This window comes from Clupea harengus, chromosome 10, assembly GCF_900700415.2.
Source record: "Clupea harengus chromosome 10, Ch_v2.0.2, whole genome shotgun sequence".
Taxonomy (NCBI): Eukaryota; Metazoa; Chordata; class Actinopteri; order Clupeiformes; family Clupeidae; genus Clupea; species Clupea harengus.
This window is the reverse complement of record NC_045161.1, coordinates 8,812,778-8,826,890: the sequence shown is the minus strand read 5'-3', so window position 1 is coordinate 8,826,890 and position 14,113 is coordinate 8,812,778. Positions and strand designations below refer to the sequence as shown.

Sequence of the window (14,113 nt, the reverse complement as noted above, 5' to 3'; positions counted from 1 at the left end):
TTTAACACTAGCTTATGCGCTAACACACACACACTCAATGCAAACATCACCTACTAAGTGCTCACATTCACCCACAAGAGTCATTCACATCACCCCAGTCAACGCAGCATTTAAGCTGTGTCCACAATATTTCAGAACAAAGGTGAATAACAAAAAAATAAACCAATCAAACAAAGGTGAAAATGTACAGAAGTATTTATTGTGCCAACTTTCATCAGGAACCCAGAAGCACATCACTCTGGTTTGAGGTCATCGTGCTGGCTATGGTACATGACCTTTAGGTGGGCAGTGAGGTGATTCTGTGCATGTGTGTGTGTGTTTGTTTGGGGGTGGGGTGCGTGGCGTCATCAACCGAGACACGGGGACGAAGGGGTTGGAGTGTTTTCGAAAGATGCGCGGGGATCGTATGGCAAACTGCATCTTCTTGCATCCTCTGACTCATGAGTTGCTTTCTAGGCAATATGCCAAATGAATTGCTCCGCCTAGACCACACACTCATAGAGTAATGCTTTAGTCACCCCCACAGCCTCAGGGCCTTACCTTCAAACAAGGAGTATGGGCTCCACTCAGACAAAAAAAAAAAAAAAAAAAAAACGACAACAACTCGACCCATTCACTTCTCCAGCACTGGAATAGGAAAAATGAGTAGACTGGATAAAACACAAAAGGGCCACCTGTCAAATGGAACCTTCATTTTTGCATGTATTCTTGTACATTACCGTGTTAGTTCCTTATAACGCAGAGACATAGCTTGCTTGATTGACTGATGCCAAGAAAACCAATCAACCCAAATAAGCCCACTGTTTGCCCTTTGGACACTAGATGAATGGACAAAATCAAAAAGCATTCATCTAACTGACCCTGCTTACCTTTTCACGTTGGCTGTGCTCTACCGTATGAATCCGGCACATTGTGCCTCTACTACGGATACCATAGAGGCTTGTGTAAACATTGAGCAAAAGACGAAGGAGCAAGAACTGTGGAGCAAATGCTGGGGAGAGGAACTGCTGTTGTGGAGAAAGGATGAGAGTCGGTATGCTTCCTGCAGGCAGTCTACAGTCGGAGGATGGCACAGAAAGTAGAGTGGAAAACCCAGTGTGGGGGGGGGGGGACAGACATGAATAGATTTGCAGCTCCTGAGTAAAGCATTCACAGTATTCAGACCAGTTCTCTTTGTATAAATGCTTTTGATTAGTATTGATCCCCCCCCCCCTCCCTCTTTCTGGGTTTTGTTCATTTTCCCCTGAAACACCTCATCCAAACCAGCCACAGCCTGATAGATGCTAGAGGATAGATGAGAAACAGTGAGAAAGGGAGAGAGGCGGTAAAATGGGTCACAGGCTGGTGATGCAATCACTGTTTGCAAAGTCATTTGCAGAAAAGGTCAGGAGCTTTTTAAACACTGCAAATCATATCAGATAAGTGAAGTGGCTCGCCTGAAAGTGCCCGGCTTTCGCCCCCCCCATCCCATCCCATCCCATCCCATCCCCTCCCCTCCCCCCCATTGAGTCGGTTAACCTGGTTGTGCACAAAAGCCCCTTCTCATCTGTTCCTATGTTCGTTTCACTGAGGGGCTAAGTTGGAAACAGCAGGTGAAACGAACACAGGGGCCTTTCTAAGTATTTGAGTTTGTTTGCTCTTCTGACAACCTTCAGCACCTCAGATGAGTCAGTCTCTAATCCTGTCCCGCCCCCCGCCACAAAAATGACCCCAGCCATGCTGTCCAACTCACGTGCTTGTGTTGGCTGCCATATATACAGAAATACCTTTGCAAGTTTTTCCCACATGTCCATGTAGACTCCTCAACCGGTGCTTGTAAAATTGTAACTATACATAGTGTGGGCCGTTTCAATGCCCAAAAGCGACGATGGGGGGATTTTGGATTGTTTCACATCCGTTATCAATCAGATCCATCATTACAAGGGAGGTCTTGTTCCGGACGACGAGATGGCTACTTCCTCTCCATTTAATCTTCCCAATCTGACATTTCTGTTTGTTCCAAACAACTGATCCCTGAGGACCCATTGGCTACAAACTCCATCAACCATTCCCCAACCGCACAGTCAACCATTAAACATCAGGATTGACTACTGCTGAACACTGCCAGCATACCATGCTCAACCACCCCCACTTTCAATGAAACGTACGAGTATTTTCCCAAGAAAATGAAATGTCAAATGATCCAAAAGGTCAGTGTAAACCACAGTAGGAGGCTGGCAAAAGGTGAAGCCATCCACAGACACCACCGTGGATGGCACTGTTGGTCCCCCCCCTGGACCACTAACAGTAGCATTGCCTCAGAGTCAGGAATGGAGAAAGACTCCCCCAACAATATAAAGAGAAAGACAAAACACAACTGAAAGTATTGTTTGAAGTCGGTGGTCATTAGATCAGACTTGAGCACACTGTTGTCTTGCAGAAAGGATATGACGGTAGATCCCCTGTGTGTAGCATTCGTAAAACCCAACCACCTGCTCACCCCCTCGTTCAACAGAAATGGGTTTTGGTAAATGCTAACCTCCATTTGACTCTCTCCCACATACAGTCTGAGCTGCAGAGATTTGTTTTGTGCACAGGACACACACACACCCATCACACACAATCACAAAATCTGAAATGTCCGGCAAGGAAAAGATCTGCGCATCAAAGTCTAGTTTAGCGGACTCTGGAGTCGGAGTGTAATAAATGTTAAAATGGGTTAAAAGTCTTTTGTTAATATAATCATATGCCACTTACACACTCCCACAACTCCTAAACCCCCTGCCAGACCATTGTCCAGGCCCATCTGAAGTGAAAAGGACGTTGCTCCGCAGAACATAGGACTTTCCATGTCTGAGACATGAAAAGGTCATCCATTACAAATACAATCAACAACGGTACAAAAAAAGACAAAAGACAGGAGGACATCTAAAGAAATGCAACATAAAAAGGTAACAGACAATTAAAACAACCTAGACATGTGCAACTTGGTCTACACCATAATACTGTACACAACCTCCCAAAATCAGATTGAAAACTAAAACAGCCATAAAAAAATATAATAAAAAGTAACTAAAAACAGATAACTAATGGCTCCATGATAGCTTTGTGTTAATGTCAGACTGGGAATGAACACATTCTCACATGCAAAAGAGACAGACATACAGAAAAAGGGTATATGAAGCCACTCATCCTAGGCTGTGGCTGACCTCATCTAAAAGCTCAAAATAATTATATATATATATATATATATATATATATAAAAAACACACATGCTCTCATACTGACTTTTGTTGACTTTCTTTTCTCAGCTTTTCACATCTTTATGTGAGGGTAGTTGTCATCTCTTCCTTACACACACACACAGAGACACACAAACACACACCCAAACGCATTGTTGGCAGACAGGGGAGGGGGGTTTCTACAGGGGTGACCAGTCTCACACATTGGGGCGGTGCAGCAGATTACAGTAAACGGCTGCTCACAGAATATCTCCCTCTGAAAAGGTCACATTCCCACCGGCCATCACAGTGATACAATGGGAGACTACCTGCAGATCAGATTGAGTTCATCCTTCAGCCACGAAAGAAAAGAAAGAAAAAAAAAACGAAACTGAAAGGACACCTTTTCATCAAATGAACATCAGTGCCCTATACTTCCTCCCCCATTTCACAATCTGTCCTTCTCGCTCTTCAGATCTGCAGCTGAGCACACAGAGAAGATGCAAGGGGGAAATGAGGGGTAAATAGTCTTTTAAAAGAGTTTTTTCATCTGGTATTCATCAAGTGTTGGAGCCCTTTTTACATTTATGTGTGTCGCAATCACTTTTACAAGTGTGAAACTTCTACTTGCTCGTGTAAAACACGTGTTGATGCTTCTTCTTTGAGCCCAAGTCAAGTGTGTAAGAAAATCAGTGTTGTGTGTGTGTTTATGAACTGTGTATGAGGGTGAGATCAAGTGAAAAAGAGGGTGAAATCATGTGAGACAAACTTCCTTTTATAGTCAAGCAGTCTGTTTCTGTTAGAGGCTGATAGAGGAGTGACACAGCCATTTTTGAGTGAGGGGTGCACGCACACTACTACACACACAATCAACACTCGATACACACACACACAGAGTTACACACATCCCACAACCAACACTCAAAGCAAAAAGAAGTAATACCACAACAAAAACATAACAGTCACCAAAGAGGAGAGGAGTAGAGACCTCTTGTGGTCTCTGTAGATGAAAGTCCCCAAAAGGTCCCCAGCGAGGTTCATCACTGGCGCACTCTTCTCTTCTCCTCTCCTCTCCTCTCGTTTCTTTTTAGGTCAGGCTCTGAGAGTTCTGGTGGCGGTGCTGGTTTAACGTTCCAGAGCAAAGTGTAGAAAAGATACAATAGGTGGAATCCAGAGAAAGCAAGGGGGAGAGAGAGCGAGAGAGAGGAGGAGGAGGAGGAGGAGGAGGAGGAGGAGGAGGAGGAAGAGGACACTTAGCCCAAGGTCCCCATCAATGGGCCTGCTGCAGTCTCAGGTGAGGGGCACTGCAACTGTGCTGCTTCGGCTGCTGAGTGTCTGCAGGTTCACACTCACACACACGCACGCACACACACACGCACACACACACACACACACAAAACACACACACACCACTCCTTAAGGCAATGGTGGCAAGTGGGGTTGGGGTGGGTAGCAGTGAGGCTGAGGGGTGGGCTCATGGCAGTGGCAAGCTCCCAGTATTGTTGAGTGTCTTCCCTTCTTCTCTTCTCTTTGTCTCCTCCGCCACCCTTCTTTTCTCTCTCTGTCTCTCTTCTGTTTGGTTTTCCTGTTTGCTCTCCATCTGTTGGTCTGTGTCATCCCATGCCGATCACTCAAAGGACATCAGATTAGCTGGGACCTGAAATGCAGTGGCAAGGCTTACATTGTCATGTACTGATTTTAATGATTGCAAGCGGCTTACGCACACACACACACACACTCACAAAGACACACACAAGCATTTTTTTTGTCACCACCAGGGGGCGATGTCTGATACTACTCTCTATATAGAGACACTAACACGAGAGAACACCACGCACAAGTTCCTCCTAAGTACACTTCCTTAGGGTATGGTAACACAACAAACTGAAAACCGTCAATTAAACCCCTATAAGCTCTGAAGGCACCACAGTGAGCATCAGGCTCCCCAGAGACATTTGAAAACTAGTGCATTAAAGTGGAACACTACTGAATAGAAGACTATAGTGTGAGCGACAGCTCTATAATGCCATATAGTTAAAATGCAGCATGATCCCAAGGCGCTTCCACTCCAGCAACTCTGCTTTCTGTGAGGGCTTTTAACACATACTGGAGTGCCTCAGGTCTACTTGGGTTGTCTGGATCATAAAGAGCCCATTTGTTAAGTGCATCCCTGTATTCATAAGCCGCCCCCATATAGAGCTAGACATTTGGGAGGTTCTTAGGCCTATTAAGTAACAATTACTCAAACACACAGAGCCATTCTCCCACTTGTACTCACAAACAAACACACACACACACACATATCAACGCGCACACACACACAAACACCCCAATGCGCACACACACACACAATCATCAACGCGCGCACACACAAATCAACACACACACACACTTACACAGACATCAACGCGCACACACACAGACATCAACGCGCACACACACACACCACAACACGCACACACACACACACACATCAACACTCACACACACACACACATCAACACACACCTGCTGCTTGTTGCTCTGGCATGCTGTGCTTAGGTGTTTAAACCAAAGAAGCGCGTTCATCCTGTTGCCTGCCTGGTACTTGTACGAGTTGCCTGCGAGAAGGAAGAGGAACACACACACACACACACACACACACACACACACACACACACACACACACACATGCATAAACAGAGAGAGAGCAGCTGTTTAAATACACTCTTTGACTGTTGCAGGTCTGGAAAAAAGGCAATGGGTCACACACATACAAGGCTGCATGGAACACAACCAATAACAACACATAACTCATATTTCAACTGCTCTCCATAGCAGCACTCAAGGGCCACAGCCAGAGAGAGAGAGAGAGAGAGAGACGGAGAGAGAGAGAAAGGAAGAGGAGAGAGAGACGGAGAGAGAGAGAGGAAGAGGAGAGAGAGACGGAGAGAGAGAGAGAGAGAGAGAGAGGGCCACAAAGGTCTCCTACCGGCTTTGAGCACTTGGGGCTAAAGCTACTCAGCCAGAACTGAGGGACATGGAAGCAAGCGGTGCTCACTGGAGACAGATGAGATGAGGCGCTGTCTAAAAGTCATTCACAACTTCTTTATCCCCATTTTTCTTCCATTGAATATTATACATCATCCCCCTGGATCACCACCACACAAACTCTCAAGGGGGATTCAGCAGGTGACTGATCACTGCAACCATGCCAATGCACTTCTATATGTGCACACACACACACACACACACTCACATTTACACACTCACACGCACATTTACACACGCATGCACACTCACTCTCACATTTACACACGCATGGACACACTCACATTTACACACGCATGCACACTCACTCACATTCACATTTACACACGCATGCACACACACACACACACCCACACACCCACACACAGCTGCAGTGATGTAAGCTGGGGCCGGCGGGATCCATAAAAAGAGGGGATGTGGAACAGATGATGAGTGAGACAGTGAAAAATGGCAAGTATGCATTGGGCCCGCCTCCTCAGAGCCAGACAGACAGCACTCCCACGAGTGTGTGTGTGTGTGTGTGTGTGTGTGTGTGTGTGTGTGTGTGTGTGTGTGTGTGTGTGTGTGTGAGTGAGAGTACACACGTGTGAGTGAGTACATTGTGGTACATGGGCTGAGGGGGTTCTGTGCACTGGTGTGCATGTGAGCTTGACAATGTGTGTGTATGTGCGTGTGTGTGTGTGTGTATACACGTGCAGAAGTGTGGAAAAACATTTACATCTGTCTTTGCCTGACTAAGCTTGTGAGACACCGCATGACCAAGTGGAAGTGTGTGTGTGTGTGTGTGTGTGTGTGTGTGTGTGTGTGAGAGAGAGTGTGCGTGTCTGGCCTTAATAGTAGACCTGTATGACGGTGCGTTGCGTTTGGCTGTCTGTCTCACCGTGCTCCGAGTCAGTCAGCAGGAAGACGTCGGGATGCTCTGGGTCATCCGGCATCATGGCCATCAGGCCCACCACCAACATGTTCTTAGTGGACGTCGACTTGAACTGCAGGAAGGATGAGAGGAGGAGAAAAAAAGAGAGAGAAAAGAGAAGGATGAGTGGGAAGAAGAGGGGGGGGGGGGGGAAATATTTTTTTTACGCCAGCATTATTCAAATGTCAACCATTAGGGGACAATCATTCGGTGCAATCATTTCCCGATGTGCGTCTAACACCCAGAGCGTGCTTTACTCTAAATGGCTGCTTTTACAAGAGAGTGATGTTAGACATGAGTCACAAGACCACATGTGGGACCAACACAATGCACACGCGAGAACAAACAAACGCTCAAAGAGATGGGCTATGCAATGGTGTGCATGCATTGGGGTATTCAAACACAAACATGCACACACACTTGGAAATACACAGTATCAGGCTCTGTTAGAGTGTGTGTGTGTGTGTGTGTGTCAATACTGCATACGGTTCCCATTACTCAATCGCTGAGAGTGACAGTTGGTCCAATGCTGATGACGTCACGCGTGTCATTATCCAATGAGTGCAAACAGCTGCCCGTTCCAGCCCACACCAGAGCGATTACCCATGATGCTGAGCAGGTTTGCATCCCTTTGGTCATTAGTTTACCCCCCTCTCTCTCCCTTGTACTTTCACTCCCTCGCCTCAGGTCTCCCACGGGCTTCTGTGCGGTTTCAGTGGAAGTGACCACTCTGGCCAGCGGTCAAACTGATACTGTCCATTCAGCCTCTGTCTTCCCAACACATTTGGGTTTTTTTATTTTAATTTTTTTTTTATTTCCTGCGACCTCTTGTAATTTCCCCTTTTTGACCACCAGCAGTACCACCACTACTGACACATAACCCTCAATCACTCGCCACTTCAAAGAGTCACTCTTTTTCAGAGAGCCCCCAAAGCTTTCGTATGACTGTCCCTAGATCTCTCACCAAGGTGGTGTTTGCACTTTCACTTGTACTGCATAGAGAGTTGGCGTTGGACGCATCGGGCAGTTCTGTATGAGGGCCTAGCCTAGGGTGGTCGAGATGCAAGGTGCCACCTGTGCTGGAAGGATCAGTGATGCTGTGCTTGCTGGCTATGGCTTGGGTTAGTGTGAGGGAGTGAGAGGCAACAGAAAGAGAGAGAGAGACACCCAGACATAGACAGATGGAGCGAAGGATGGAGAGAGAAGAAGAGACAGAGGCACACAGACATAGAGGGATGGAGAGAAGGATGGCAAGAGAGAAACAAGAGAGACACACAGATATAGAGGGATGGAGAGAAAGACAGAGAGAGAGAGAGAAGAGATGGAGAGAAGGATGAAGAGAGAAAGAGGGAGAACCATTGGCCATGGGAGACTCACGTGCTTCCTCTCGGTGGCCTTGAGAGACTTGGCAGGGTAGTAATAGAGATGAGTCTCACAAAGAGCCACCCAATATTTAGTCCATGATGCAACCTAGAGAGAGAGAGAGAGAGCAAGGTAGAGAGAGAGAGAGAGAGAGAAGAGAGAGCAAGGGAGATAGAGAGCAAGGTAGAGAGAGAGAGATTGGATGATGAGTGTACAGAGATCCTTCCAGGCTGTGGTTGGGTGGAAAATAAAAGTGCATTTAATGGGACACAGAATGGGAAACACAGTCTCTCATAAACTTGTAATGGACAAGATCTGCGTATTGCGAGTGAGCGTGTGCGTGTGTGTGTGTGTGTGCACGTGCGCATCTGTGTGTGCTCTGGCGGTCTATTACATAATAAAAAATGTGAGTTAAAACATCAAAACTGCTCCAAAATAAATTATGTAGAAATAATGGGCTTTTTAATGCATTCAAAGGCCAACTCTCAACCTTGGCAACCCAGCACAAGATTATGCTTCTATATAGAGGCTGTAATAAAGATTTATGAGGAAGTAGACCTGGGGCAGATTGAACAACTTTATAACTGCAGGAGCAGGGTTGGGAAGTTTGGTTCTGGCTGTTTCCCGCAAGTCACGAGAGACACTTGCAGGCCACAAGAACAGCTAGTTGACGGCAGGTTTACGTGGGTGTGTGGGTCAACACAGGTGTAAAATATGTCATGAAATATGTCAATGAAATTTCACAGTTCAAGTGAAAAGGGACTGAGTTTCACACACTCACACTCACACACACACACAGAAAATAAGCCAGAATGAACAAAATGACTTATTGGAAAAAACAGGGGGGGGGATTAGGACTGCATAGATGACTGACAGGCAGGAAGCAAGATGTGGCTTTCAAAGAGTCCCTGTACTCCCCTAACTGAATTTTAAAGCAAGTTTTTACAGCTTGGATCTCTCTTGCACGTGCAATCACACACACACACACATCTGTTTGTGTGAGTGAGTGTGTGTGTGAGTGAGTGTGTGTGTGTGTGTGTGTGTGTACGCGCTAGCAGGGTCTATCTGAGGACACCGTAGATGTGATGAGGCTGTTGGTATCTTAGCCAATACATTTCACGGGACACTGAGAGTGAGGGAGGGGGAAACGTGGAGAGGAGAGGAGAGAAGGAAGGAGGGGAGAAGAGAAGAGGAGAGGGGAGAAGAGGAGAGGAGGGGAGAAGAGGAGAGACGCAAGGAAGAAGTTGAAAAGATAGGATACCAGGGAGGAGTTAAACAGTATTGCTGAGTCTCAGTTTGGGAGACAAAGAGACTGGAAGGAAGGAGGAGAGGAGGAGAGGAGGAGAGGGGACAGTATGAAGAAGCAGGACAGCAACATCAGAAGACAGCTAAGGAACGTGAACAGTGTACTGTGAGTGTGTGTGAGTGTGTGTGAGGTCTCACCGTGGGTTTCTTGCCCTCTTTGAGGACCGTTTTCCGGCGCAGGACACCCTGCAGCGTCACGACCCCCGGGTACAGATGCACCGCCAGCTCCTCAGACTCAGCCGAGCTACACAGGGACAGAGAGAAAGGTTAACACACACACACACACACACACGCGCACGCACGCACGCACGCACGCACGCACACACACACAGCAAGCCCAAATCCCAAAGGGTGAAGTGAAGTAAAAGTGAAAGAGGCTATCAAATTCAGGGCTTTCAAACTCAACATGCTTGTTTTTCTGGGTAAAATAGTTGATGTATTTGCCCACATTTACCTTTAAAGTTCCAACGCTAAAAAGTCTCTGGAAACATGGGCAATGACATCACAAAAGCACTAATAAACATATTGCTCGCTACCAACAGCACAACAGTTAAAGGGTGTGTGTGTGTGTGTGTGTGTGTGTAGCCACACTGTAAAAAACCTTTTTAATGTTGGCCTGATTTTGCTTAAGCACTTAAAGCTGAAGATGCACTGAGCCACATACAAACCTCTCTACAATTACACTGACAACCATCGTCACCATCTAAAGCCAATGTAAGCCAATGCTCTGTTTTCCCACTGGTGGTATGAAACCTCTGTCCCCCCCCCCCCCCCTTTCTCACTGCCAGGCCCTCTGCCAGCTGGCCCAAGCCCAGACCTTTATTGCAGATATGGGCCATAGATTTATACCAGTACAGCATGTCCTCCAAAGCCCCGCGCACACGCACACACGCACACACACACACACACACACACAGAGAGAGCATTGAAATGAGCCCTAAAAACCTAACCAAAAGGGACATTCTTTGTAAGAGCCAAAGGATACACCCCTTGAAACAACGTGTAAAACAACTTAAAGTGCCATTTGAGAGGAGCGGGAACAAATAGCACCCTGAAGATACTCACGTGATTAATAGGCAGTAGAGTACAGAATCGATATAGCAAGACAGACAGAGTTGGAGCAAGAAGAGAGAGACAGAGAGAGAGAGAGAGAGAAAAAGAGAAAGCAGAAGACACGAGAAAGCAGAAGACACAAAAAAGCAGGGATCTCTACCGGCAGGAAGGTCTGGGGTTAACAGCACGCTGAAATTTGCAGCGCTTGGAAAGAAAAAAGCTGAAATCACCACCACCACCACCACCACACAGGCTACTGTGACAGACTCAGATTCAGGGGAGCCCCGACACCCGATTATGGCTTGTGACGCACACCATGCTAGAGGCACTACACACTGCTCCGCCCTGCCAGGAGGTGCAGGTGGAGGGTGAGAGGGGCATAGCAGAGTGGCAGAAGAGATTTTGGGGGCGCGAAGGGCAGTGGTGGGGGGGGTTGGGGTCACTTAGTACCTGCTGGGCTTGAGGACTCCTCTGCATGTAATGCGGGCCACCCGGGTGATGGGGCCCAGAGAGTGATAGAAGCGCGTCCTGTGGGGGGGGTTCAGTGACAGGAAGAGGAGGGGGATGATAGGCAGGGGTCAAAGGTCAATGAGGGAGGTCAGTGAAGACACAATGAGGGAGAGAGCATAGTGGTCTGTCAGAACCTGTATGCGAATATGTGTGTGTGTGTGTGTGTGTGTGTGTGTGTGTGTGTGTGTGTGGGTGCAGATGTATGTTTATAGGTATACCTCTGCATGTGTCTCTGTGTGTTAGGAGGGCTCTCCAAAGGTCATTTAACAACACCATAAGGAGAAGGACAACTCGCTGGGGTTTAACGTCCCTGTGCCCATGTACTCCTACTGCATCTTTCCTTACAGTGCCTTAAGTAAGACCACTCCAGGACTGGGAACTCGTCCAAGACACGCTGTTAAGGATAAGAGTCTGATAGGGACACAGCATCGGATACGTTTCTCTCCGTCTAAACAGGCTTTAGCGCTAATGTGCCCGCCCCAGTGTTAAAACTGTGAGGGGAGTCCGGATCGTGACAGTAACCGGGGAACAGAGACGGCTGAGCTGCACACAAAAAGCTCTTTAGCAGAGGCGAAGCAGCGCTGCTGGGCTCAGCAGAAGAGCAAACGGGCAACACACAGTTTTTCATGTTAGCTTACTGCTAGTGAACACAACTGGGTATGGGTTATAAGGCTGTAGGGGGCTCGTGTGGCAAATTAAATGTTAGAGAAAACGATGATGAATGGTTTGAACTTTGACAAGACAGTGTGTGTGTGTGTGTGTGTGTGTGTGTGTGTGTGTGTGTTGAAAAAAATCTCACCTTTCGAAGGCAGGCCACGACATCTCCTCACTGAGTTCGGAGCCTTCGCTGCTTCCTGCACACACACACACACACACAACATTTGAGGGGAAAAAAAGAGTACATCACTAGGAAGAAGCACAGTAAAGTGTGGGTGTAATTACATATGGGGAGGCATGTTTCTATGGCATCTATGTTGCCTTCTCTGAATGAAAACTGTACATCCATATTGAAATGAGTAACTGCCGAAAATGTGATTCCTGAGGAAACTTCACTTGTAATATGGAATCAAATAAAATATAAAATGTGTCGGAGTCTGTGTGTGTGTGTATGTATGTGTGTTTACCCAGTGATATGCCGCTTGATAGTGTGGAGCTCTCGGTCTGGCCTCTCGCAGGAGTGTGGCTCTCCAGGACGCTGTCGTCCAGCAGGTGTCGGGAGCCTGCGTTGGGGAAGGTGGCGCTCTTAAACTCCACGTTCGTCTTGTGGATGAAGCTGCAACAAACACACACACAGGCATCAACAAACTGGGCAATGAATGCACACACAGGCATCAAGAAACCAGCACTAATATAGCAGTGGTAGTAATGAGATCCGGTCTCCAGGGACTCAATAATCAAGGGTCATTTTGTCTCGCTCACTGTTGAATTTCACAAAAACATGTTCAAGACTTCAAAGATGATCACTTGAACTTGGTTGTTATTTTGTATTTTGATTGCTATTCTACAATTAATTACTTTGCATGGTGCTATTTGTCTAGTCTCCCAACCAAAACATTTGTGTTGACCCGGAGGAACATAATTAGGAAGGGCGGCTAGTGGACTTGGGAAAAGCAGCCATAAAGGGTTCAGATCCCAGGTCAGTGGAACACCCGTGCCAAGATCAAAAGATGATCAAGTGACACAGCAGACCTCTGAGCCATGTCTCGCTCAAAAACTCCTTCCAGACGGATCCATCCAGAGTACATGGCAGGAGCAGCAGCAGTGAAAGAGGGCATACTGTGACCTGGCTGCTCTGGGGACGTGACTCATTGGGCTGGCTGTTTATGCCATGTAGTCCCTCCAGCGGCGAACATGACTCAGACAGCCGTTAACGTCCGACATCCCTGCATGAGGCTAGTAAAACCGCAGGGGGGTCGGGGGCGACTGAGCGCAGAGGGCTGTTTATGTTGTGGGGCAGTTGCTTGGTGAAAGGCTTTGAGGAATGATCAATGATGACTGGATCACCAGGAGAGCAGTTGACTCACGCAGTAGGTTCACATGATGTTGGCAAATTCACACAGCGCTGTTAAGTGAAACGCATTTCCTTTTTTTAGTCGATTCGCCTGCAATCAGTTCCCACTACAATACCCAACAGAGTGTTCTGATACTGATCGGCCCCCAGGTAAAAGCTGAAAGAATGTCTTCGTTTCAATCCCACTGAATCGCTTTTTGATGGTTCTACCGTTTTTCCGACCGCTGCCCAACCACAAAACCTGACCCACATTCATCTGGGTCTTTGTTTAGTTTAGTTTCAACGATGCTTCGGTTTTCCATCACCAAGCTGGTGGCCAAATGTTGTCAAGTTCAGCTTCTCAATACTGTGCTCCCGTTGTGTAGTTGTCTAAGCTATGTTAAGCAGGGACTGTGGATGTTTAGAGGCCTGGCTCCTGCCAAGTGTGAGCTTTTGGCCTGGCCTGAGGGGTGAGTGACGGAGAGCAGAGGAGACTCACTTGTAGCCCAGGCTGTGGCACTTCCTGTGTCCGTATGGTAGCAGGTTGCGGGGCGACGGTGGAGTGCCGGGGACCTTGGAGCTCTCTGCGATGTTGCACCGGCGACCACACAGTGGTGAAGCAGACACTTCTGGTCCTGCAACAGATGCACATGCGCACACACACACACACACACACACACACACACACACACACACACACACACACACACACACACACACACACACACACACACACACACACACACACAC

At 47.4% G+C, this 14,113-nt stretch overlaps 1 protein-coding gene across 2 annotated transcripts in view; it reads right to left on the bottom strand.

The window, feature by feature from the left end:
* Positions 1-1,969: 1,969 nt before the first annotated feature.
* ralgps2 (Ral GEF with PH domain and SH3 binding motif 2) overlaps positions 1,970-14,113 on the bottom strand; it is a 95,461-nt gene continuing 83,317 nt past the window's right edge. Inside the window, exons 13-21 of one of the 2 annotated variants that reach the window (XM_012839540.3) lie at positions 13,863-13,998; positions 12,498-12,646; positions 12,173-12,227; positions 11,314-11,391; positions 9,949-10,054; positions 8,521-8,613; positions 7,111-7,216; positions 5,709-5,800; positions 1,970-4,857 (exon numbers count right to left, since the gene is read on the bottom strand). In XM_012839540.3, coding sequence (XP_012694994.1) covers positions 4,828-4,857; positions 5,709-5,800; positions 7,111-7,216; positions 8,521-8,613; positions 9,949-10,054; positions 11,314-11,391; positions 12,173-12,227; positions 12,498-12,646; positions 13,863-13,998 — 845 coding nt within the window. In that variant the 3' untranslated portion in view covers positions 1,970-4,827. The remainder of the gene's footprint in view (positions 4,858-5,708; positions 5,801-7,110; positions 7,217-8,520; positions 8,614-9,948; positions 10,055-11,313; positions 11,392-12,172; positions 12,228-12,497; positions 12,647-13,862; positions 13,999-14,113) is intronic. The other variant, XM_012839541.3, reaches the window with a different exon arrangement.